The following is a 27,222-nucleotide window of genomic DNA, read 5'->3' as shown; positions in this document are numbered from 1 at the left end:
ACCGAACCACACAGCTTGGTGTCATCGGCAAACTTGCTGAGGGCGTGCTCAATCCCACTGTCCATGTCACCAACAAAGGCATTGAACAAGACCGGTCCCAACACTGATCCCTGAGGGACACCACTCGTTACCTGTCTCCAGCCGGACATTCAGCCATTGACCACAACTCTTTGTGTGCAGCCATCCAGCCAGTTCTTTATCCACCAAGTGGTCCATTCATCAAATTGATGTCTCTCCAATTTAGAGACATGGATGTTGTGTGGGACAGTGTTGAACGCTTTACACAAGTCCAGGTAGATGACATCAACTGCTTTACCGCTGTCCATCAGTTCTGTAGCCCCATCATAGAAGGCCACCACATTGGTCAGGCAGGATTTCCCCTTAGTGAATCTATGCTTGCTGTCACCAAGCACCTTGTTGATTTTCATGTGCCTTAGCATGCCTTCCAGGAGAATCTACTCCAAGATTTTGCGAGGCACAGAGGTGAGACTGACTGGTCTGTAATTGCCCGTGTCATCCATTTTCCCCTTCTTGAAAATGGGGGTTATAGTCCCCTTTTTCCAGACGTCGGGAACTTCACCTGACTGCCATGATTTTTCAAATATGATGGCCAGCGGCTTAGCAACTTCATTTGCCAGCTCCTTCAGGACCCACGGATGGATTTTATCAGGACCCATGGACTTGTGCACGTTCAGATTTTTAAGATGGTCTCAAACCAATTCCTCTCCTACAGTGGGCCCAGGATCTTCATTCTCACAGTCCCTGCAACTGTCTTCCAAGCCTTGGGTGGTGCGGTCAGAGCCTTTGCTACAGAAGACCGAGGCAAAGAAGTCATTCAGAACCTCAGCCTTCTCCAAATCCTGTGTAGCTAGTTCACCCGAGAGCTTCCTGAGGGGGCCTACGTTCTCCCTAATCTGTTTTTTATTTGCAGTGTACCTGTAGAATCCCTTCCTGTTATCCTTAATATCCCTAGCCAAGTTTAATTCTAACTGGGCCTTAGCTTTCCTAACCTGGTCCCTAGCTTCCTGGACAATAACCCTGTACTCTTCCCAGGCCGCCTGTCCTTGCTTCCAGTTTCCATAAGACTTTTTTCGTTTGAATTTTCCTCAGGAGCTCCTTATCCATCCAAGGAGGTCTCCTGGCCCTCCTGTGCACTTCCTTGTAGTTGGGATGCAATACTCCTGAGCTTGTAGCAGGTGATCCTTGAAGACCAACCAAGAGTCTTACCCCCCTTGTCCTCTAGAGCTATATCCCATGGAACCTTACTAAGCAGGTTCCTGAAGAGGCCAAAGTCTGCTCTCTTGAAGTTCAGGGTAGTGAGCTTGCTGCACGCTCTTCTCACTGTCCTAAGGATCTCAAATTCAGCCATCTCGTGGTCGCTGCATCCAAGGCTGCCCTGGAGTGCCACATTTCCAACGAGCCCTTCCCTGTTGGTGAGCACAAGGTCAAGCATGGCGACTCTCCTTTTCAGTTCCTCTATTACTTGCAGAAGGAAGTTGTCTTCCACACAATCGAGGAACCTCCTGGATTGCTTGTGCCGGGCCGTACCGTCATTCCAAGAGATGTCAGGGTGGTTGAAGTCACCCATGAGAACGAGGGCCTGTGAGCGTGAGGCTTTTCCTATCTGCCTACAGAGTGCTTCATCCGCAGGTTCCTCTTGATTAGGCAGTCTGTAACAGATCCCCACAGTAATGTCTCCCATCGCTGTTTTCCTTTTAACCCTGACCCACAAGCTCTCTGTTAACTGCTCACCTGTACCCAGACAGAGTTTCATACTCTCCAGCCTGTCCCTAACATAAAGGGCAACTCCCCTTCCGCGCCTGCCAGGCCTGTCTTTTCTAAAGAATCTGTAACCTTCCATTCCAACACTCAAGTCATAGGAGCCATCCCACCATGTTTCTGTGATGCCTGTTATATCATACCCCATAGACGAGCACACTTCTCTAATTCCTCTTGTTTGTTCCCCATGCTACGGGCATTTGTATAGAGGCATCTGAGCTGAGCTCCAAATGAAGCCGGCTCATTGGCTGGAGCAGCTGGAATATCTCTGCATTGCTCCGATCATTCATTATAGGTGCTGGCAACTGACTGGGAGTGTTGGGATGGAATGAAAATATGTCTGACTTGATCTGACTCAGAGTTCACATTCAACTCTTGAAAACTGAGCATTTTGATGATAAACTTTCATGGTGGGATGTTGCAAGCCTCCTTAAAAGCACTCCTGAAAATACATTTGTTACATGTTGTAAGATAAAACTTTTATTTTGTTCTGGCTTGGAAATTTATTTTTTATGTATTTTCTCCCACAGGGCAAAATCTCTGATCAAGTTTACAACTATCCAGAGGGTTTAGGAGAAGTGCTTTATAGAGAACAGTTCGACTTCAACGCTGAGCCACCTTGGGAACCTAGCTGATGATAGTAGGGTTCCATCTCCTAACTTGTCCATGTAAGTATCTTTTGCTTTTCATCTGTATGCAGGAGGATAAGCTCTTCCAAAAATAAAAACAGCATGTATTGGCTCTTTGGTAAGCAAGGGTAACTGTCTTAATGTTTCAATCAAAATTAAAAATAGTGGCATGCATATTATGTGTGACTTTAATTCAAGTGGAGTCTATAATTTTTACTCAAGTAATACTTTTCTCAACAGAGTTATATGATGAATTTCTGGGAGGCTTAAACATGCTTGAGTAAACTTTGTTAAATGGTTATTTTTCTGAATTAGGGCAGTTTGCTACAGAAATCCTAAAATAAAATGATATAACTTCAGTCTCAGTGATAATTCTGAATTCTGAATTGACACTTCATGACTGTTAACATCAAATCATTATTTGCTGTGTGATTTCTTAGGGTATTTTACGCTGAAATAGTTAAGATCTGCTGTTGTAAACAGTAACTAATGCTGATCATGAAGGGTGTGCCTTCCCAAATGCCTGTCTCCATTATTTGCTAATTAGTATCCACTTCCACAAATAGTTGCAGTTGAGCTACAGTAGAATGTGAAAATGTGTTCGATGGAAATTGTGTACCAAGTTAAATGCCTTTGCATGTTTAAGAGACAAATAATTATTCAAGAGAAACAAGACCCATGATAAATGAGTGCACATAGCTGTCTTAAGGAGCACAGAAAACTGGAATATGTGTGGTTATCCTATTCTGTTAACATGAAACAATAGCTTTATGTGATTTTAACAAGAGCCTTAAATGCATTTATATTATCTGGGTTAAGTTGATTTTATACAGTATTACCTTTTTTTTCTGTCTAGCTGAAGGCATTTTTGTTTGGCGGAGTACCTATAAATTATGTAATGTTTTTTAGTGTAAAACTTGAATGAGAATGCTTAAGCGCATTTGTACCTTTTAAAGACTACAGAGAGTCCCGATGCAGGTTGCATTGGTATGTTTCCCAGTAAGGTACTTAATATAGGTGTCTATTCTTTGAAAATACTGCAGTAAGGGAAGGATGTGGTTTATCATGATAAACCAGCTTGATCTCCAGAGGTAATGTTCTTTTTTGTGTTGTTTGAAAATTACTGAATTAACCACATATATCTGGTTCTATGAAGATGACTGCTCTGGTCAAGTGAATACAATCAACACTGAAAATTCTCTGAATATCACTGTTACTTTTTGTCACGTGATTTTTTTAAGCAAAAGGTGAGAAGAAGTTGTTCCTCTTGTTCAGTTTGAGTTCAGGTCACTGTATGTGGGTAGAACTCCTGAACAATGTTTTACGCTTCAAAAGGAATCAAGTAAAGCAGTAAAAGGGTAAGAAAGGCAGAAGAATTGTTAGGAGGAGGAGGTTAGTAAAGTAGGAAATATGAAGGCACAATAAATGCATTTTAATTTCTAAAACTGTTCTGAAGGAATTTTGGCTTTGACCAGAGTTTTTCTCCTAAAGGAGAAGGCTGTTCTGCTACCTTCATTGAGATTTTCTCCAAATGTGCTGTGGCAAATAGTGCAAGGTATAGCTTATCCTAGAATGGGAATATCACTGGATTTACTGTATTTTTAGCTGAATGTTCAGGTGAGCTTCATGGTTATTTTGACCTTGGCTCTGTTATGTGTTCAGTAATAATATGCTGTATGCAAATGTAAGTAGCTCAGTATTGAATGTAGTCATGTAGCAGTAGTCTGCAAGTGTCTATCAGTACCTGTTTTAGTGTGCTGAAGCACAGGTAATTTCCTCAAACACAGGTAAGATGTAAATTAGCCAGCTAATTGGTAGTTTGAGTCCTGTATGGCTTGCAAAGTGATTTAATGAGGAAAACAATCAATTGAGATTTTAAATACAATTTTTATATTCCAGCGGAACTCAAATAAAGATCTGTCTGAAGATGTACTTACATTCTTACTGAACTTTCCTCCTTCTTATAGTTCTCTCCCTCCCATTTTTCTTCTTGTATTACACTGGCCAAGGAAGAACATGGGATTTAGTTCTGTTTTTTCAGGTTCTGGCTTCCTGAGCAATCTGGAAACTGTGGCCTGAAGTCTTGCTCCTTTTAAAATGTGTTCTATTTATTGGCACATCTGATTGGTCAGAAATTTGACGGAATTGTCATTGGAAATCTGATCTATTAATGAGCCCTTTCCCACTCTAGTGGAAGCGGTAGTTACCTGGACTGGATAGCCTTTAAGTCTCTCTTGACATTTGTCTAAATGGGACTGGGTGGCAATAAGAGTACAGGAAGCAATGGGGAGGCCAACACTGACTAAGCAAGAGAGAGAATAGGGAGGTAGCTGCTTGTACTGTCATGAAGAAATGCTGAGATAGTACCACAAAACTGTCAATGCACTTACAGGACCACTCATTTTTGAAAGCTTTACTAGCTTATTGGCTTTGAATAATGTATTCAAACTTCAGGAAAACAGAAGAGGTTCCTGAAGGCATGGCTGCTGTAGAAAGTGTCAGATCGGGCATTATTTGTTATTATCTGCCCCCTTTGCTTGCTCACTTAAGCAGAGATGTTCTTGTTACATTGCTCATTTAACTGTGTGGAATATGCCTGAGAGAATGATAGGATGCAACTAACTTGAGCTGTACTCTATGACCCTCAGTGGATTTGTACTCAGAGGCAACTGGAGTAATGCAAAATGTCCACTGTCATTGTGAATAAAGACTCCTACTTCAGCATTTTCAGCAGGGTAGTGGCTGCATTCAGCTAACAATGATAAGGATGTAAGATGGTGAAATGGCATCTTGGATTAAAGATACTCCCATTATAGTCATTTCCTGTGCTGAAAACAGAGGACTCGGGTTTTTACTTTTCTAGTCTACTTGTGCTTAATTCCCAATGCTAGTGACAGAATGCTTCTACTTTTTTATCTTTTACCCCTGAAGAATCAGTACTTTAAGGCATGCGAGATGAATGTATTTTACCTCTTCATTATTTTTGCATTAGCATAATTAATATTGTAAGTATTTTCCTTAAGTAGTTGAAAGATGTTATTGGGAGCTCATTCAGTTTGCAGGGATTGCTCTTTGCAGAGGAAGTTTTAATGAAAGAACCAGACCTCAAAGGTGTGGTTGTTTTTTTTTCAGGCCAAACAATATGTAAATCTGACAGTGTAAAGAAAAACATTGAAAATTGTTTGTTATGGATGCTTGCATATAACAAGCACATGTTTTGTTAGTCACTTTTCAGAGCATTTTATTTTCTTCTGTTCCATTTTATTTTACTGTTCTGTTCTCTGCATTAATTGCTGTGTTTAAATATGTAAGCTTTTATCTTCAAGTTCTTCATCTGGGAATTCATTGTGCTAAACCCTAAAGAGCCTGAGGAGCTAACTCTTACTTCAAAGAAAGCAATTGCATGCCTGTGTATAAGTCTCATAGTACTTGACAGCTTTTGTTTGCCCTAAAATGTATGTCCTGGAGCATTGTGCCGACTAATATTTCAGGTGGTAAAATGGGTGGTGGTTACCACACTAAGTCTGTCAAATCATGACTTGCAGCAAGTCAGCACTTCCAGCAAGAACTGAACTCTGTACTGTAATGATTTCTGACTCATCTTACAGGTACAGAAGTGTTAAACCATCCTCTCAATTTCCTTCTGTATGTATTAATTTGATCTTTCACAAACTTTATCATTGATTCTCCTCCTCCCTCAGGAGGTGGGGTAGTCAGAGCAGAGTAAGGTTATAGCACAATCCCAAATCCTTCTGCAGGTGTTATCTACCCCCTTAAAGAGACACTTCCCATGTATGCACTGTTTTCTGGGGGTGTTGTAGCAGTGCTGGTAAGAATTTCAGTTTTCTCTTTGTAGAATGTTCTATCTTGTTCTCAACAAGACAGAAAAGATGTAATTTCTTCCAGAGCAGGAGAAACTGGAGAGAAATGGGCTGTGACTCCAAGGACAGTGTTTTTTCCTTGTTAGATGAATTTTGCTAAAGGAAAAACCTTAGATGCTGTGGACATGCGTAGAAAAAGCAGTTGCTGTTCAGGAGCCTGGGTGAGGTTACACTAGGTTGTTTCTGGCTTTGCTGCAGGCTATTTTATTAAGTCTGTACTAGCATATTCCTTTTAATCTCTGCCTCTTGACCATAAGATACCTTTGGATGAATGAACTATAAGAGAAAGCTGTTTTAGGAAATAACCTTAATCGAAGCTAATCTATCAGATAAGTGTTCTTTTTGTTGTTTCTGGAGAGTAGTTAGTGGTAAAGAGGCCTTCTCCCATGGTTCTGTTAAAGCAGTTCTCCCACTCAGGATCTCCACATAAGTAAAAAGGTAGCTTTTTGGGGAAAAGCATTCTCCTACACCATCTCTGTTTGAAAGCTATATACACCACAGTCATTAACTGTGGAAAAAAAGCATTCTTTTAAGAGTACTTTAAAATCTTAAATCTACTCTGTTGTAACTTAGATGAACAACAAAACTCGAAGTAAAAAAGCCTAGCTGTTGTTCAGATTCAGCTTTTTCATTTGAAATATGAGGCACAAGCAGTTAGCCTGCGGGGGGGGGGTTGTGTGTCTCCTGAATCTAAAAAGCTGCTCAGTGCTGTGGCTGGTTCCACTGGGACCTCTCAGCAAGGCACATCCATCAGAGGTGTTCATTAAGTGGAAGGGAATCCTGGCAATCTGCATGCTTCAGATTGTAGGAAGTTGCTTGTAGTACAAAGCAAGCCCAAAGCCACCAAAACTTTAAAATCTAAGTGGTCCTCTTATGTATATATAGTAAGTAAATCCTTAAAATGCTTCAGTTTTGTCTTAAGGCTGTTTAACAGGTTTGTACAAAATGTCAGGGAATTGCAAGCTTATGATCAGAAAGGCAGCATTTGTCCAACTTGACTAAATAATAGAAAGCAGCTCAGACATGAGGCGTCTGCCAGCATAGTCACTTGCGTGTGTTCAGTTGCAGGTATTGCAGTATTTGCTGCTTGGGCGTGAATGGGAGGGGGAAAGAGGAAGTGGATCATGGAAGTTTATTCCCTGCGCTACGGAGTTACTGTGTCAAAATGTTGCCATTGGGTTTTGTTGAATTTTTTCTAACTTTAGAAAAAGTTATAGGGCAGATTTGATGTGTCCTAAAGGTCATGGCTTGACTTAGCGAACGAAGATTTGGGAAGGGCTTTTACCCACGCTTACTACAAGCACGCTGATGACTAAGAAGGCCAATGTGGGATAGGCAAATCCGGCTACAGAAAGCACAGCAGAAGGTCTCCTTGGGTGGTACAGGTGGGACACGATTCTTCCTGCATTGTCTTTTCTCCTCGAGACTAGTTCTTCGTGAGCTCTCAGGAGTCAGCGGCATTATGTATGGTGTGCCTCCAAGTCTCCCGATTGGAGGCCAAGGTGGACCACTGATGGTAGTCAGTATGGCCAAGGCTAAGGTATTGTTTCAGGGAGTCCTTATATCTCTTCTTTGGGGCACCTCTCTTGCGGCTACCGGTGGCAAGTTCACCGTAAAACACGATCTTGGGGAGGCGGTGATCCTTCATTCTAGAGACGTGCCCTGCCCAGCGCAGCTGCAGTTTCAGCAATGTGGCCTCGATGCTGGTGACCCCTGCCTGTTCGAGGACAGTGACATTAGACACATAGTCAGTCCAATGGATGTTTAGAATTGTACGGAGGCAGCGCTGATGAAAGCGTTCCAGGAGTCGCAGGTGATGACGGTAGATGACCCGTGATTCAGACCCATATAAAAGAGTAGACAATACAATGGCTCTGTAGACACTGACCTTTGTACTTTTCTTCAGGTGTTTATTACACCAGACTCTTTTATGGAGTTTTCCAAAGGCTCTATATGCCTTTGCTATTCTGTTGTCTATCTCTTTGTCGATCGTGGCATCCGAGGAAATGATGCTTCCCAGATAGCTGAACTGCTGAACTGTCTTAAGGTCTGACTCGCCGATGGTAATATGGGGATGGCGATAATCTTCTTGCGGTGCAGGTTGGTAGAGGACTACTGTCTTCTTCAAGCTGACTTCCAGCCCAAAAACCTCAGCCGCCTCCGCAAAGCAAGATGTTAAACGCTGCAGAGCTGCTTCTGTGTGGGCCACAAGGGCGGCATCATCAGCAAAGAGCAGTTCACGGACAAGATGGTTTAGGGTCTTAGTGTGGGCCTTCAGTTGCCGTAGATTGAATAGGCTACGATTGGTGTGATATCGAATATAAATGCCATCTTGTTCGTCGAGGTCTGCTGTAGCCCTTTGGAGCATCATGCTGAAGAAGATTGTGAATAAGGTCGGTGCGAGAACGCAACCTTGTTTCACACCATTGGTTATTGGGAGAGGCTCAGAGAGTGCATTGCCATACCTGACTTGGCCTTGCTGATCCTCATGTAACAGAATAATCATTTTCAGGAACTTGGGGGGAAAACCTAATCGTTCTAAGATCAGCCACAAGCCTTTCCTGCTCACAGTGTCAAAAGCTTTGGTGAGGTCAACGAAAGTTACGTATAGCCCCTTATTCTGTTCTCTACACTTCTCTTGCAATTGTCTGAGAACAAATATCATGTCTGTGGTACTTCTATTAGCCCTGAAACCACACTGACTTTCAGGTAGAAGTTCTTCTGCGATAGCAGGTACTAGTCTGTTCAATAGTATTCTTGCAAGAATTTTACCAGCAATGGAGAGCAGAGTTATACCACGGTAGTTTGAGCAGTCTGACTTGGCACCTTTTTTCTTATACAGAGTGACGATGATTGCGTCACGAAAGTCTGACGGTATTTTGCCTTGTTCCCAACAGCACACAACTAGCTCATGAAATTTAGCGTGAAGTGCTTGGCCTCCATGCTTCCATATTTCAGGTGGGACTCCGTCAACCCCAGCTGCCTTGCCAGTTTTCACCTGCTGTATGGCCTTAAGAGTCTCTCCCATGGTAGGGGCTAAATCCAATTCGTTTTTCACCGGATGTTGCAGAATGTGCTGGATTCCTTCGCCTTGGACTACACGATTAGCACTAAAGAGGGTTTGAAAATGTTCAGACCAATGATTCAGGATGGAGATTTTATCTGTAAGAAGCGTTTGGCCATCTGCACCAAGTAAGGGGCTTTGAACCTGGAATGTGGGTCCATACACTGCCTTCAGAGCCTCATAGAATCCTCTGTGGTCACCCAAATCTGCACATAGTTGAGTCTTTTCTGCTAGGTTGAGCCACCACTTGTTCTGGATGTCTCTTAAGTTTCTGTTGGAGTTTGCTACATGCAAGACGAAAGGCTGCTTTTCTTACATGGCAGAGTGGCTGAGCGAGGTGTGCTTGATGAGCAGATCTCTTTTTTGTCAGCAATTCCTGGACCTCCTGGTTGCTATCGTCAAACCAGTCTTTGTTTTTCTTTGAGGAGAACCCAATGGATTCTACGGAGGACTGCAGGATGCTGTTTTTGATATGTTGCCAAAGCGCTTCAGGAGAAGAATCTATAAGTTGGTCTTCAAGCCTAGTTTGAAGGTTAGCCTGAAAGCTGTCCCTCACTGCAGCTATTTGAAGATTATCAACATTGAGCCTCCTCCTCGGAATGCCGCCCCTCTTAGGTTTGGGCTTGAAGTGGAAATTAAGTTTGCAGCGCACAAGGCGGTGGTCTGTTTGGCATTCTGCACTAGGCATCACTCTGGTCTGGCAGACATCACGAATATTTCTCTGGCGCACTAAAACATAATCAATAAGGTGCCAATGTTTAGATCGAGGATGCATCCAGGTTGTCTTCCAGCTGTCTTTCTGCTGGAAGATAGTGTTGGTGATGGTAAGCTGTTGCTCTGCACAGAACTCTAGTAAGAGATGACCGTTATCATTGCAGCTGCCAACACCGTGCTTGCCTAGTACTCCTTTCCAGGCTTCAAAGTTCTTTCCTGCTCGGGCGTTGAAGTCACCAAGGATTATGATCTTATCTTTTATAGGAACTTTCTGAGTGAGGTGACGCCGGTCGGAGTAGAATTTTTCTTTTTCTGCAGGGTCAGCTTGCAGAGTTGGAGCATATATGCTGAAAAGAACAACGTGTTGCTTATTGTGTAGTGGAAGACGTAAGGAGATAATACGGTCGGAATGACCTATCGGCGAATTTTCAAGTTTAGAGATGATGGAGTTTTTAATCATGAAGCCGACTCCAGAAAGATGACTTTCAGTTTTGGGTTTGCCTGACCAGTAGAGTGTATAGCCAGCACCATGTTCTTTGAGGCTACCTTCCTCATGAAGGCGAACTTCACTGAGTGCAGCGATATCGATGTTAAGTCGTGACAATTCATGGGCAATTAGCACAGAACGGCGCTCAGGACGCCCACTGTTCACTGTATCAAGCATGGTTCTGATGTTCCAACATGTGAGTGTCAATCTGGACACACCTTTGGAGGCAGGTGTATGCCTTTGTCTCTTTGTTTTTAATTGACCGCAATAGAAGATGCCTGTTGGCCATGGCTAGCCAACCAGGTGGAGGGGGAGATGAGCTTTGGTTAGGCCACCTTTTCTAGGCCTCTCTCCATATGGAGCAAGCAGTGCTGTCCTTGAAAAAGGCTGCTTGGTCATTCAGGATGCTGCCAAACAAGACTGTCATCTCCTGGGTCAGACTTGAGCGACCAATGTCCTGAACCGCCTGCATGCAGGGTTGGGTCTGCGACTTCCAGTGCACCTTATCACCTGCCGTTTCGTCCCTCGCCTGTCGCTGCAGGGCTTTGCAAGTGTGGGTAAACCCTTCGGGCCTGCGCAGTGGATTTATTTTAGGTGAGGCACAGCGTGCGCAGAACTGGCCTCACCCTTTACACCTGAGGTTTATCTGCCAGGGCCTAGCAAGCTTGGACGGTGACAGCAAAGTCCTCAGGTCGTAGGTTTAATTAGAGTATCCTTCTCTTAGATGGATGGCCTTACAGGGCTACACGAGCTCCATCTGCCCGGGTTTGAAGTTGGAGTTGTCCTTCTCCTAGGATGGTTGCCTGAAGGCTGGTGAGCCCATCCTGCCCATGGACGCACTTTGTCTGACCCTTCATTTGAAAGCTGACTGGCATGGGAGACCCTACCAGAAGCATAAGCCACCACCAGCATAACTCCCAACTTCACAAGAGCACGCAAGCTCTTTCCCCACGACAAGGGGGTGTCCGTGAAAGAGGTCCTAAAGGTGCTGTAGATCTAAATACAGCATGAACTTGAAAGTTTTCCTTCAACACTCCTCTATCACAAAAGGATTAAAAACTTGTGGGTTTTGGTTGATGGGTCTGCTGAACATGGAAATCGCTTTGCTCTCCTGTGTGTGCAGCCTGGTTGGTTTACTTACTCCTCTCTTTGGGTATTGCTTTTCCTGGAAGAAGACAACAGAAGAGAAGTTTAATGTATTTATTAACACATTAAACACAATGTGCTTATTAACGCAAACAGCAAATTTGAGGATGCATGAAGTATTTTTAAAACTTAAACATTAGGCTGTTTAAGTCATAATATAAAGAAATCTATGCTAAAAGAATTAAACTTTGCTGTTAGATTTTTTTTCTTCTTTTGATCTTTGCGTTTTGAATACTTCAGAGCTATATCAAATTTTCAGTACAACACTGATGCAGCTTTTCTTTCCAGGGGAAAAAAATTACCCAAACCAAACCCTTTTTGGTATTCTGATCGGGAAATGATGGATATTTTATGGAGGTGAACGTGTTGAGGACTTTGTGCTTATCAGCTGCCAAATCAAGGATACTGATGAAGTACCTGTTCAGAGGGTGCTGTAACTACAGAAACATGTGGTGTTCATGCTTGTTTCACTGATTCCAAGTCGAACTTGGTTCACAAGCTTGTGTTTTGTTTGCGGGTGGGTTTCATTAAGGAGTTTTAGCTGTTGCTCAGAAACTTAGATGTGGCTGGCTGCAGACATTTTTCCTGGTTATTACAGTGTCTACCACTATTAATTGTTTTTATAATTGTAATTTACTTAAACCCTTACATCAGTGATAATTATCTTGCTCTTTCATGACTGCTTTGAATCTTCAGAATTCACTTAAATAAGCATATGACTCACCATATGTGTGAGATGAGTTATAGCCTTACCCAGCATACTTGTCTGTTATCGTTCAGCTTCTGGGTAGAATGGAAATGCTTGCTGCCAGAGTTAATTCACCTGTCAGTAAATGCTTCTTGTAAGAAACATAGGTGGCATACTTGAGTTACACAGAAAGCACACAAAACCGATGGCTCTTTTCCCTGTTACTTGTGTAATGACAAGCAGGAGCAACTGCTGCTTAGTTATCTTGGTATTAGCTTGAGCAAAAGTAACTTTGGTCATATTATTAACAGTGTTAACCAAATTTATGTTTCAAATTGTGGATTTTTTCCTTTGAGGTATTGAAAGAAGCACGAGACAGTGTTAATACCATGGGCTTCTGACTATTTGAAGCCAAAATTATCTTGTTTTGAGAGTCTTAGTGAAGCTAACACATGCTATGCAACTTCTTCTGAGAGACTGAAGAGTCTTGGGTGTTCGTGTAAGGAAGGAATGGGGTTAGCTGGCTGGTTTTGGTCGGTTGTGTTAGTCATAAAGTGATGGTTGAAACAAAGGAAGTCTGGTCAGTTGGTTGCTATAAACTAATAAACTGCTTTTAAACAAGACCTGCAAGTGTAATGGAATGTAAACTGCAGATAGTTGTATTCATAAAGTAGGGCTGATGGGTGTGTACAATCAGTTGTTTGTGGCTTTCTGCTGTCTGATTTTTACTTGAGACCAACTATTTAATCCATATTCGAAGACTGTATATTTCACAATGTTTCCTGTCTAGGGATTTCATTGATTCAGGTTGTCTTTTGGAGACCACTGCTTGTAAACAATATCTGATTTACAGTGAAGGTCTGAGGGTAAACAAGATGCAAGTAAGGCTGGGTTATAACTGTTACTTTTAACACCACTTACTGAGATTGTCACTTTTAAAACTACTTCTAGCTAGTGACATCTTTCTGTTAACCTTTACTGAAGTGAAGACTTCCAAGTATTGTAGGCGATCTTATGAGCAGAACAAAATGTCTAGTAAATACAATGTATGAAGGCAATGGTTAGGAATTGGCATCTAAACGAAAAATGGAATGTTAACATAAAGATGTGAATCTTAAATATCAATGTTAACATTTCATTAATAAGCTACATCTTTTCTTTAATAAATGCAGAAATATATTCAGTTTTTTAGTTGCACACTTGGATACTAATGTCACTTAAGAGGCTACACTTCAGAATAGCTGAACTGAGGTGTTTGTAGAAGTATGCTACACTTGGGGTATTTTCATAGTTTGCATAAGCTCCGCACAAATCAAGTGTGCAGATCATCTGGGATTCTTCTCAAGAACAGCCTTGCATCAGTGGTTTCTTATCTGTCTCTAAGTTTGTATCAGATTTAAGCTTCTGGTTTATTCTTGGCTTCAGTCGAATTGCTCTGTCCTTATCCCTGGCAAATGGAGGGTGAGTAGAATGAAAAAAAAAAATCTTTGGTCTGGGGTGTGTGTGTGTTACTGTTTGTGGTACATCAGATGTAAAAAGCTCTTTCTAACTTTGAAGTAGTGACAGTATGCTCTATGCCTCTTAACCGTTGTTTTATGTTTTCTTTTACAGTTTGTTGCATAATTTAAGGACCCGGATATAAGGCTTGGAAGCCCATCCCTTGTGTTTCTTGGTTTATGACTGTCGGCTTTGTGGAATACGGCTGAGATGAAAGGATTTCTTGAGGATGCAAATTACTCCATTGGTCTGTTGGATGAAGGAGCAACTCTTGCAGATGTTATTGACAACTGTATTTATGAACACACTCATGTAAGTTTTGGGTTGTTTTTTTTTTTTTTTTTACAGTTTCCCAAATCTTCTCATTTAGTTATCTTAAGTTTTCAAACTTAAAGGCAAAGGTATCTAGCACTGACCTGACAGCAACAGAGGAGCAGTTGTTAAAACTCACCTGATGTAGTTTCCTCTTCTAATTTTTTGCTGTTTGATTGCCTCGGGCTGAATTCTTTGGGGGAAATTTGGGCAGTGTTTATTACCTCTCTGAATTTAGTGAGCAGGAAAGTAATCTTGCTGGTGTAATAACATACAGGTTCCCACCTCATTGTTTCAAGAGATTTTGTGATCAGCGGGATTTAGACCAGGAACCTGAAACTGGGCAAGTGGGTATCATTGACATAAACTTTTTTTTTTAATCTCCCTAAAAATATACCAAAGTTTAGACAGATATATATGCTGAGCCGGTTTAAAGCCATGTTTAGGATTTCTGTGGTCCATCATCATTGTATGGCTATGCGTCTTCCCGTGACCTTTCTCTTCATTGAAAATGGGTACAAGCATATTGTGAGGTGCTACCTTTTTTTTCTTTCAAGAAACTAAACCAATTACAGTTTAGAAATCTACTGGAAAGAAACTTAAATAATTCTGTGTATACAATACTAGTTCTATGTGAGGCAAGCAGATGTGGTAGCCTTTGTTTTATAGACAAGGTTATACAAAGAACGAGCTTTAAAAGTTTCAGTAAGCAAATCCTGTATCCTTAATGTGCCGTACCTGTGAGTTGTTAACTTTTCCCTTGGTTTATCAAAACTAATGTTAAAGCAGTGCTCAACTATAGTAGAGCAAATATCTAAATCCCATGGCCTTCTGAACTCAGGTGTAGGGTTCCCAACTCCTGATTCCTAATATTCTTTTTCTGTCTAGCAAATAAATAGGTAAACTACTGGCAACATGTCATGTCTTCAACCACTGACTGGCTCACAGAGGATAGCTGCCTCCTGCTGCTTTCATTTACTCCTTTAGCTCAAGGGGTAGAGGCCTGTGCCATGGATCTAAAGCTCCAGATCCCATTCCTGCTGGTGACCCGTACAGGGGGTCAGTATGCTTCCACCCGATGGAATTTCTATTTGTGTTTTTTAAACAGAAATAAAGACATTGTATACAATAAGCCACAATTTAGTTTCATATCTGCAAAAGTCAAGTGCTAGAATTAACATTTGATGTACAGTCTTAATTCAGATTGATTGTTTACTTTGTGATGGTCTTTGCTATACAGTAGGCCCTTCATTTACAGGAACTTTACTGAGTGCACGTTGTAAACAAAGAGAATCATCTGCTTGAATTTCAATCCACTCCATCCACATCGTGACTTGAGAAAGACTACGGTGGCAGATGCACAAAGGGGGCTGTTAACAACAAAAGTGTGCATTTTCTTAAAGATTATGTACTTGACTCTGCAGCCTCAACACACTGAGTTTAGTTCTTAAAATTCTGGTTGAACTTCATGCTTCCCAGCATGTGGAGAACAGTCTCAAACTTGACTTCCTGAATTAAAATACTATCAAATTTTCAGTAAAGTGAGCTATTAGCTACCTGTTAAAATAAGAGGTAGTGCATTAGAATTTATTCCTTATAAATTATTTTTGATTATGTGGAAGCTTTTGTCCCAGTGGATTTTCATCCTCCAAAAAATTGCAGACTTTGGAAATGACAAAGTTGGAAGAGATTTGTAGCATACTGTGCTTAGAGAAAATTTGGCATTTGGCATTTACGTAGTATCTTTTGTTCAGGAACCTCAGAATATTGTCTAAAAACATTCATAATTTCTCTGAAGTGGTAGGTATTCCCTCTTTGGTTTTTAACTAGTTCAAATTGCTAGGTGAAATTAAAAACAAAAGCATTGTTCAAGGTCAAACCTAAAAGTTAATAGCAGGTGAAATAATGTATGTAATTCTTTAAGACTATTTCATGGGTTGTTTATGTTTTGACAGCAAACCCATAATTTCAGACATTTTATTTTCCTGTTCTTCCTTTTTTAGACTGGAAAAAGAGCATTTTATGTTGGTGATCTTGGAAAGCTTGTAAAGAATAACATACAATGGCAGAACGTGATGGCACCAATAAAACCATTTTATCCTGTCAGATGCAATTCTACTCCAGGCGTACTCGAAATTTTGGGAACTCTTGGCATTGGATTTGCATGTTCCAGTAAAGTAAGTTTTTCTTGTCTGTGTATCTGTGTGCCTGATTTTCTTCCATATGTCTGCTGTTTTAAAATCAGCTTTTTTCTATTAAGTGTCATGGTTACAAATAATATAACTTAAATGGTGAACTCCTGTGTAACTGCCTGTAGAAAATCTGTACTTCTGCCCTAGAAGTGATTGATAGTTTTTTCTTTAGTGTATTTTACAACTTAGTACATCTAATAAGTAATAACTTAGCACATATAATAAAGATTCAGTGAATGTGGTGCACTGGACTGTGTCAAATGCTCCTGCTATGGTATGCTCCTGTTTTTCAGTCCGAAATGGCATTGGTACAAGACCTGGGCATTTCTCCTGAAAATATAATATACACAAATCCTTGCAAGCAAGCTTCTCAGATAAAGTATGCAGCGAAAACTGGGATAAATATCATGACTTGTGACAATGATACTGAGCTGAAGAAAATTGCACGTAACCATCCAAATGCTAAGTAAGTGTTGAAATTCTGGCTTTGCTGCTTATGTGGGGGTAAACATAATTTTGCCTGTATTGTGGGTGGTTGGAGTTGCAAGCAAGGTACATGACTTCTTTAATACAGTTCACTTCTATCTGTTTGCTCTTCTCTCTATCTCCTTTGAAGATAGCTTTTTTGCAACTTTTTCTCTTTTTGCAACTTCCCTTCAGCTTTTTCTGGGTCTTCTAATATGATAGTAAAGCCCTTGTTTTGGGAGAAATATTACATTTTTATTTCATAGGGCAATCTTCAGGTAAAGGCTTCAGTGATAAAAGTTCGGAAGTCTGGTACCTCATCATCTGCGAGTACATATTCCTGCTCTGTTGTGGCTTCAGTGTTGTCTTTCAGGATAGTCAGGGTATTAGTGGCTTCAGCTGAAGTCAGGGCTGAGAGTGTCAGCAAATGACCATGTGCACTGGGACCCATTGGGCTTGGCATGCTCTGCAGGTGTACTAAATATACCTACAGGTATTTCCCCACCATTAAACAGTGAGAAATTTGAGTCCAGTTCTGTTTTCAGTCACTTCAGTATTGGCTGAGGCACTTTCTGTGGGGAAGTGATCAAAGCTGATGTTCTGGTTGTTAAAATATTAGAACTGTATTCCTGCCAATGCATCCTGTCTCTTTTGGACTGACAGGTGCTTGTGTCATTGAGCATCAGGTCCCTCGTATGTGAATACTTTGGCTGTGGCTACACCTGTAAGAAATGTGGAGTCAGTGCCTAAGTGAATGTTGCAGTGCTTTCCAGTGATTAATGAGATACAGCTTCCCACAAGTGCCATCAGAGTACACCAAGAAACTGAATTCCTGACATCCTTTACAAAGCCCTTGGTTCTAGATGGTCCTTAAAGTGTCATGTCTTCTCCCAAAACTGGGGCTGTAGTTGTAGAATTGGGAAGATTCAACCAAGCTTGGTATCTGGAGACTGCTTAATCCACCTAGGTTGTTTTTTTACTATCACTCTTCAGACTACTGCAAGAGTTAATATTACCGTTACTAGTGATTACACTGCATCCTTGTGGAAGCCTGTCAGTGCTTTGCATACTGGGAAGTACTTCTGTGCGAAGAATGTTACGTGTAAAAGGCTGGCCTTGACATCCTCCATGCATCTGGAAGGCTTAGTAATGCTAAAGCTATCCCTAATGTCACTAGTGTTCTACCAGTCATCACTGGTGTTTTCAGTGTTTTGTTAAGTTTTACATTGAGTTAGTTCTTTAACAGCCTCTTTGGATGTTTATTGTAACATCCACAGCAGAAGTTAGGATGCAGATTTTTCTTAAGCCAGAGAAACTGTAAAGTGGGGAGAGAGAATGAAGGAGTTTGAGCTGGAGAAAACCAACATGAACTTGTTATTATTTTTCACGGATCCTTTAATATTTTAAAAAGTTCCTGTTTACCAAGGACAAGAAACTAAATTTCTGCCATTTGCCATCTAAATTTTATAGAAACCCCATCTCCAGCTCTCCTACTGGGGAGAGATTTCTTTGCTTGTTTTATTACAATTCTCTTACTTGGGTCATTAACACTTTGCTGAAGTGACAGCTATGAATTGTCTTCTTTCTTTTCCTTGGTCATAGTTTCAAAAAGTCAGAGCCTTGTTCTTCCTGTGTGTGGTTGTTACAGCTAGGTTGGCCTTTTGTAGCTGAATCTAATTGTGCTTTGCCTGAGGAAACCCTGCCTAGCTGTAATTTTCCTTCTTGTTTTCTGAAACGCTTTAACTTTCTGCACTGAACTTAGTAATGGGTGGGTCTCTTTTTATAATTGAGTTTTATGCCTTTGGGAGTCTCAGTAAGTTAAATGACGGCAATTTCTTTTTTAAAGAAAGATGCAAAATCTCAAAAGTGTTTAATTTCTTCATATTTGACTTTTTCAGACAAAAATTAACTACTGAGGTTGCTGGTGTACTAAGAGCTCTAGTAGAGGCATGGTTGTTAAAGTATCAATGCTTCCTTAAAAATAGAAAAACCCCAAACACACACATCATGCTGTAGCTTTGCACTAACTGCTGAAACCTCAGAAGAAGAATCCTACTAGATTCAGATTTACTTTTTCAGTGGTTTGCACAAGTATCTTGACTCTGGAACAGGCTGCCCAGGGAGGTTGTGGAGTCTCCTCTGGAGACATTGAAAACCCGCCTGGACACGTTCCTGTGTAACCTTATCTAGGTGTTCCTGCTCCGGCAGGGGGATTGGACTAGATGATCTTTTGAGGTCCCTTCCAATCTCTAACATACTGTGATGCTGTGTGATACTGTGACTCACTTATAATGGTGCCATAAAAACTCATCAATAAAACTTAACATTAGGTGCCTTTAAGGAATGGTTTTGTCTAATCATACGAGGTTATAAACCACAGTACTTATGTATTTGGGGTTTGATTTTGGGGGGGGACGACACGGTTGTTTTATTTGGGTTGTTTGGTTGTTGGTTTTTTTTCCACATTCTAGAGTTCAACTTCTGACACTTTTCTTGTTATATGTAGCACTTTTCAAAAGTGTTTTACAAGACACTGACTACAGCTTTGAACAGAATTGTCTGTGCTAGTGGGGAAGTGCAGGGAGGCTGTCAGTTTCTCAAGATGAAGTGGTCCAAGTTAAACTCCACAGGATTGCTGGGCAGCCTGTGTGAGCACTTAGGATTGCTTTATTTGCTTTTTACCAAATGAATTTAAAAAACATCATGGGGTGTTTGGAAAGGGCTTTTAGAAGTCAAGGTAGCTATTAGGCCAGTGTAGCTGTCTCACTGCATAATACTGTAAAAGATGGTACTTGGTGCCTTCCTGCTCCACAAGTGTCCTCACAGGAGGAGGGGACAGGTTGATACCCCCACCCAATCCCCATGTGCTAAGCTAGGTGGGAGGTGGAAGGATGTAGCCAAGGTGTGCTTTCAGTGTGTCAGCCTGGTGTCTTCTGCTGAGTTTAACCAAACCTGATACCTGACTGCCTGAAGGGGAATCTCCAAGCTCTCCTTTGGGCTAGGAAGGACAGATGGGAAAAGCATATTACAGTCTTAACAGTTTTATGAGGGAAGTATACTTTATAGAAGGTAACATTCTCTTTTATTACAGCACTCAACAGACTCTTGCTGCTGCAAAAGTCTTAGTTGCTGCATTTCGAAATCCCTTGTCCTTGTTGGCTCCATGTTTTAGCCCCTAATTGCTAGTTTTTTCTCTGTACAGGATTGTTTTTATTAGGTTCCCTTGACTCATCCATCGATGGAGCTGGAGTACTGACAACATAATCAACACACTTCTGATCTGACAGTCTTCAGGCTTCACATGTGCTGATGATGTAAACCAACTGCCCCAATCATCTTCCCCTTCTCTTAGGCTCTTACTGCACATTGCCACAGAAGACATTACTGCTGATGAGGAGATGAATATGAAGTTTGGCACCACCCTGAAGAACTGTAGACACCTCATGGAATGTGCTAAGGAGCTGGGAGTCCAAGTAGTTGGTGTCAAGTGAGTAACTTTATTGTTCTCTGCTTGGCTGAGCAGATGTTTGTATGATGAATTCAAGGTGCAGAATACAAAAGAACTTTTCCCCCTTTTGGCACTATTATACAGGGTAAAAAACAATAAAACCATGAAGCTTTTGGATCATGAGCTTTTGTTTGCAAGCAAAAAACTAGCATGAAACAAAGTAATTATCACAGACATCAAAGCAATTTGAAATAGAGTATCAGAAATTCTCCTGTCAGCATATAAGTGAAGTTTAGAAACTTTTGTTTTCTAACCATATTCTTGAACTTCTGTGGTAATTTGATCTGTATTTTTCACACAACAAGCAGCATAATATATAAGTGCCAGTATATCATGGAATAGTTTGGACAGACTTTGAGGTGAATGTAGGCTTGGATTTTCTAAGAGTTAGGTCCTACGTCACTCTGATCATATCAAGAAAAAATAGACGGCTTCAAGTTTTTGACTTGCAGATGGCAGGAATGAATCCTGGTGTTCAGAGAGCTTCCAAGTGATCTGTGATACTTTAAAGTTTGATAAAGATTTTACTATATGGAATTAAAATGCCTGTAAAAGTCTTTGTTCTATCTGCCTTCAGCCTACTAATTTGTCATGTGCTCAGGAAAGCAACCAAACAAGTAAAGAGGGTGGGTTATCAAGGCAATAAAAAGTATTTAAAATGGAAGCCAGGTTTTGAGGATTTCAGACAGATTTATATCAAAACAATTCTTTAAACTGATGCTAAAGCATAAATGTACTATAAAGTTTTAAAAACAAGTAAGCTTAAAAAGTGATCTTTGCCTCAAAATGGCATTGCTGTGGACTTGGAGTAGAGAGTATTGTGGCTCAGATGGGTATGTGTACGCTGTGTCCAGAACCAGCAGATCATACTAGTCTTTAGGAAACCTGTGGGAATGTTAGCACTTGCTTTTAGCACCTCAGTTACTACCAGTATTATAGCAGTACTTAAACCTAACCTTATGGACAAGGAACCAGAAGGGATTCAGGAGCTTGTGGGGGGCATCAGTACTGCTTCTGATGACATGCTTACCACACTGTTGGACCTTGCTGTGGAATAAGGACCTGGGCTGGCAGTGGAACATACCTCACCCTTTCCTGAATGCTGGAGAGAGTAAATAGTGTGCACAGGACAGCCCTAGCTTGGAGAAGAAAACTGGATAGCCTAGGAGAGAGAGTATCCAGGCAGTGCAGTACAAAGTAGGTTAAGAGAGGGGAGATTGCACACAGATACTGGATTAGCCTTTGGCAGCCGCTGAAGAACAAATCTTAACCACTTTGATAGTGAACAGTAAGAAATAACAGATTTACTCAGCCTTTCAAAGATGAGAATATTGTAGGAAATTCTTGACATGAAGAGCAAGTCCAGTGGTTAGAAGGTGCTAATCTTGTGAGCTTATTCTTTGCACAGTTAGTGTATTATCATCTAAGCTTCTCTTGAGCCACTTGGGAATGAATTGCTTCCATTGCTGTTTTAGATGGTGAAACAGTTCGCTTGGTCTGAAAGCTGCACTATTCAGTGTACTAACTGAGGTTTATTTCTTTCAGATTTCATGTTTCAGGCTCTTGCAAGGAACTGCAGACGTACATTCATGCTATCTCTGATGCTCGGTGTGTGTTTGACATGGCTGTAAGTAGATGCATGCGCACATGCAATTGCTGCAGTAGAGGATCCATTCTGTTCTAATCATTATTTCCAAAATATATCAGTGTAGGAAATGGAAGTTCTAGTGAGGGACTAAGTACTGTACTGTGAGAAGTGGTAGAGGTGAAACAAACTTCATAACCCTAACTGTGGACAAAGGTTAATGAATACTGTCCCACTGACAGGCAGTAGCCTTGTATGCTGTTTCCAAATAAAAAGTTAGTTTCCCACTTTTGTTAAAAGATTTTCAAATTCAAACCTCAGTTCTGCAAATACACAGTTGACATTTTCAAGTTGTATTAAAATATTAAGGATTTCTACATTGGCCTTTATCGTGATATAACCACTAATTTGGTGTATGTAATCTCAGATTAATAACTAAGCATCGTAAGGAATAAAAGGGTTATGTTGACGGTGGGCTAACCAAAGTTGGATGGAAAGGAATGGATTTATTGGGTGTTCAGATGACTCTTGTGAGTCTTATGTTCTGTGTGTATCTCTTGTACTGCAAAATTCAGAAATCCCTTCTCTGAACATCTGTCTTCCTCTGAGAAGCTTATAAACTAAATGGAGAAGACTGCAAGTCTTTACCCTTCTTACTGCAGTTAGTGCATTAGCTGTGACTGGTGACACACAACAGAACTGAAGTTCTCACTGATCTTTGTGCAGTTTCACTGCAGCAGTTTTGTCACATCAGCACTTTCCAAAGACTTGCATTAGACGTATTTGTAAATCCCTAAAATGTCTTTTGTCAGAATGTATCATCCTGCTCAGCAAATACTGTCTGAATATAACAAATGCCACAATATGGGAGCTGATGTTGCTATGGGACTTGAGAATTGTGCAGCCAGCCTCTGCTGACATCCCAGTGCTGTCGCTACCAGATTTAATGGAGCTATGCTAATTTCTATGATGTTGTTACTCCCTCATTAGATGTGCTCTGTTCAAAATTATAAATACCTAGAAAACAACCACAGTAAGGAGCAGCAAAAGAATGTTTTTACAGTTGTAGTCTTCTGTGTACTTACATTCTGCCTGTGCATTTCAGGAAGAATTTGGCTTCAAGATGAACATGTTGGATATTGGTGGGGGCTTCACAGGTTCAGAACTTCAGCTGGAAGAGGTATGTGACATATTGGAAGTTGGAGCTCATTTTTATTTATTTAAGTGTTTAACCTTCAAACTACAGCTAACATTGATAGCTGAAACCTAGTCTGAATTCTGTGTTCCAGTTCATAAGATCCTAATAGGTGGATTTATATTCCTTATCATGGGTAGTGAAGTCAGTTGTTGGAGAGGTCCCTGTTCACAGTGGGTGAATGCTGACTTGAACATGTCACATTTAAATTACTACCCTAAGCCACTTTAGCAATTCAACATCTTTGGCAGTTGACTGTTGTTGTCCAACTGGTTACCTTGTTCTGTGGTTTGGGCCAGGGTTGCTTAACATGCTTTAGATCAAAACTGTATTGCTGCTGTATGAAAGTTGCTGGTACTTTGGTTTGGCTAGCCTTTGCTTTGGCCTAAATGGGAGCTGTTAGTATGCAGTGGCACATAAGACAGTAGCCTGTTTACACTGTCATGTTGTCTTCAAGACAAACTCCTTGAGTGTAAGATGGCAAAAATGATTGAGTGAAAAGTTACTAAGAGCAAACAGGATTTTTCTTGCTTAGTTTTAACTGTTCTGTTACTTGTCCAGAACGCTTGTTAATCTTCAAATACCTGTTTTAGGATTCTGCTCTAATACAACAATATTGAGAACTGACAGGAGAAAGGCCCTTTCCTTGTTCTTATGGATTACTATGTAATTTTGCACTATCTGCTGTGCTGGACAAACTTCACAATTACTTGTGGAGTCTTGCATGTACCACAGCTTGCACTCTGTCTGCGCGGAGGGCCTGTGCAGTACTCGGGCTCATGGTGCTCAGTGTAAAGAAGAATGACCGATTTTTTTAAACACTTATGTAAATTCTGGACCTGCGCTAAGAGCATCTCTCAGAAGAGAGGAACAGCACAGGTCTTTGGTGTGCTTACTAGAACTGTTGCTGACTGAACGTGTGTGTGTGTCTGATACATAAGTAAGCTGAGTTTTTTGGTCTTACCTTTGACTCCCATTTCTAGGTTAATCACGTCATCAGGCCATTGCTGGATGTCTACTTTCCTAAGGAATCTGGTGTTAATGTGATTGCAGAGCCCGGGTGTTACTACGTTTCATCTGCATTTACACTGGCGGTTAACATCATTGCAAAGAAGACTGTTGAGTGTGATAAACTTCTTCCTTCTGGAGGTAAGGGTCATATTTATCTTCTACATGTTTTGAATCAGTACAGAATTGCCCTCTTCTAGTCAGATTGGACTAGTTTGTCTTAGTGCAGATTTAATTCATTCCCTTACATTTGCACTATAATCTACCGTTGGGGTTCTCACCATACCTTATCTGTAAATGTCACTTTCTTTATTACATTTATGTAACACTTGTTTCCTTGCTAGGCTTGACTTCTCAATGTTTAAACCTATATTGGGTGCTTTACAAAATGCATTAGGAGGTTCTGTATTAGAAGAACTTAGAGACAGCCACTTCTATGCTACAGGAGAAAAAAACGGATTTATATTCTTAACTGATTATTAATGACCATATTTATTTTATTAAACCTCACAGTTAACGTTGAAACTGAATTTATAATCTGGTCTCACACAGATTACTCTGCTCGTAATTCTCCCATTCCAGTATATGCGGAACCCCCTGGTCAGGAAAAGCAGTTGACTTAAGTTAGATTGCAAAAGGACTACTTATGAACAAAAATGCATGCAAGACCACTTCTTTTTTACTTCCAGTGGAGCAGACCAGGAATGATGATGAACCAGTATTTACGTATTACATAAATGATGGTGTTTATGGTTCTTTTGCAAGTAAATTGTCTGAGAAACTGAATACTATCCCAGAGGTTCACAAGGTAAGTCTTTCTGTGTTCTTCAGAGGTAGTCCTTACTAGCCTAATATTTTGTTGTATATTTAACTCTTCATATATATATAATTATACTATTAATGATAATATTATATATTATATTGTAGTAGTATCCTATTATTTAGAAAATTATCCTTAAGTATATTTGAAAACTTTCTTATTCAATAAACTGAAGCCTGAATTACCTGGATCATTTCCATACAGAAATACAAGGAAGATGAGCCTCTGTTTGCAAGCAGCCTTTGGGGTCCATCCTGTGATGAGCTTGATCAAATTGTGGAAAACTGTCTTCTTCCCGAGTTGAGCGTTGGAGATTGGCTGATCTTTGATAACATGGGTTCTGGTACCTTAGGTGAACAGTCTGCCTTTAACGACTATCAGAGGCCACTGATTTACTACATGATGTCTTTCAGTGACTGGTAAGGAAATTGTCTTGATAGTGGCAAGATTGTTTTCACTTCTAACGGGTATGCTTACAGCCAAATGTAAATCATATTTGATTGTGAATACAGGAAGATGGAACTGAGTACAAGAAGGTGCCTTTTTAGTCCATGGGTAGTTTGGTTTCCTACTGCTGTCTTGACTTTGCTTAGACTAAAGAGCTGTGATACCATGCCTGCTTCGCTTCAAGGTTGACAAGGGAAAGCAAAACACCTAGTGTTGACTCTGAGCACAGTGTGGTATTTGTTAAACTTTTTACTGTTTGACATTGTCTCTGAGCTTTCCTAATACTGGTAACTGCAACTTCTGTACACTGTTAACACCATCATTGTAGGCAGGAAGGGCAGTGAGGCTGTTGTGGAGATGATGAGAGTTGGGGAACCTATTCCAATACCAAGGCAGCCAGAGCCCTATGCTTCTGACAGTGCAGTTGTGGCCTTCCTGTGCCTGCCAAGCATGGCTGACGGTCCCTGCTGCTGAGACTGGGGCCAACCTGCCCAGGCCAGCAGACTTCTGATACGAAATTGTACATGATAACACGTTATTACAACTCTCACTGTTGTCTGCTGCAGGGATGAGATGCAAGATGCTGGAATTGCTTCAGACACATTGACGAAGAACTTCTTCTTTGTGCCTTCGTGCATTCAGCTGAGCCCGGAAGACCGCTTTTCCACTGCAGCTTAAACAGGCATTAACGCTTCATTTAGACCTGCAGTTGCAAGTCTGTAGTTTGTCTGGTCAACATTCCAGTGTGGAAGAAATGGAACAATCTTGAATTCAATTCATTCTCTTCAAAACTTGAAAAAAATTAATAATAGCTAATGGGGACCAGGCAAAACAAGCTACAGCTACAATTTATGGGGGGGGGGAGGGTTAGATAATGGTGTCCAAATTTAAAATCAAGTTCATTCAACCCCTGAGCGTTTAAATATGCAACAAAATGGATGACTTAGTGGAGATGGAAACCCATCACTTGGGTTCTTCAACAGTTTACATACAAGTACACAGTTTTTATACTAAGGATTCCTGTTAGAAAAGTCTTGTAAAGTTATTGTCTTTCGCCCAGATATATCAAATGTCAGTGGGAGACCAGTGTGACTTCATTAGATGTTTAGTGTATTTAGAATGTGTAAATTTGTGCTTTGAACTGTAGTTTAATAAATGTAAAATTGCATCATAGTATTTGTTGTATTTGACCCTTGATGTATCCCCTGTATGACTGCAATAAAACTTTGTGTAGATTTTACTGTTTTTCAGGCTAACTTTGGGAGGGGCTAGGCAGAGGAGGCAGCTGCACAACAGATGTATCAGGAGTGCTTTGAGAAGCCTTCTGCGGTCTAGTCCATTATTTCAGCTTTGTATTAAACTGAAAAAAATGGAGGTTGATTAAACCTGCATGAAGTGAAAGTCGTACAAGTTCCCAGAAGGCAAACAGGTCACTTGTGGTGTGTCTTTTAGTGTGTGACACTAGGTTCAGGTCTGAACACCAAACAGCAAACCTGCACTAGACACATGTACACAGGAGCGGTGCTCTTAGCCAGCCCACAGGTAGTGTCCCCAAGGCAGCATGGGTTAGTCTAGCTGCAGCTGGGCACAGACCCTTTAGCTCTGTTCTTTTCTTTTTAATGGCAGTTACTGAATAGTCTGGCTTCAGACTTCAACTCCTTTTGTACAGTGCTGACCCATAAGAGAAGGACTACACGGGTCTTCAGCACTCTCTTGCACTTGATGCAAGTATTACCTCCACAAAAGAAAGGTAAAGCACACCACTAGAAGTGCAGTTGCCAACTGCAGTGAGTAACTGGACTGCT

The 27,222-nt window shown here is 40.9% G+C and overlaps 1 protein-coding gene across 3 annotated transcripts in view; it reads left to right on the top strand.

Moving 5' to 3' along the window:
* Positions 1-26,657, top strand: part of AZIN1 (antizyme inhibitor 1) — a 33,253-nt gene extending 6,596 nt beyond the window's left edge. Inside the window, exons 2-12 of one of the 3 annotated variants that reach the window (XM_061373295.1) lie at positions 2,310-2,447; positions 14,000-14,197; positions 16,201-16,374; positions 16,683-16,855; positions 20,207-20,341; positions 21,908-21,989; positions 23,053-23,127; positions 24,126-24,291; positions 24,840-24,958; positions 25,175-25,389; positions 25,984-26,657. In XM_061373295.1, the coding sequence (XP_061229279.1) occupies positions 14,096-14,197; positions 16,201-16,374; positions 16,683-16,855; positions 20,207-20,341; positions 21,908-21,989; positions 23,053-23,127; positions 24,126-24,291; positions 24,840-24,958; positions 25,175-25,389; positions 25,984-26,095 (1,353 nt within the window). In that variant the 5' untranslated portion in view covers positions 2,310-2,447; positions 14,000-14,095 and the 3' untranslated portion in view covers positions 26,096-26,657. Of the gene's footprint in view, positions 1-2,309; positions 2,448-11,972; positions 12,218-13,999; positions 14,198-15,085; positions 15,257-16,200; positions 16,375-16,682; positions 16,856-20,206; positions 20,342-21,907; positions 21,990-23,052; positions 23,128-24,125; positions 24,292-24,839; positions 24,959-25,174; positions 25,390-25,983 lie in introns of those variants that run through there. The other 2 variants (XM_061373297.1, XM_061373298.1) reach the window with 2 other exon arrangements.
* Positions 26,658-27,222: the final 565 nt, after the last annotated feature.

This window comes from Neopsephotus bourkii, unplaced genomic scaffold, assembly GCF_033783945.1.
Source record: "Neopsephotus bourkii isolate Nb327-2 ecotype Australia unplaced genomic scaffold, CSIRO-AGI_Nbou_v1 NB_1630, whole genome shotgun sequence".
Classification (NCBI taxonomy): domain Eukaryota; kingdom Metazoa; phylum Chordata; class Aves; order Psittaciformes; family Psittacidae; genus Neopsephotus; species Neopsephotus bourkii.
This window is presented reverse-complemented; position numbering and strand designations above follow the sequence as displayed.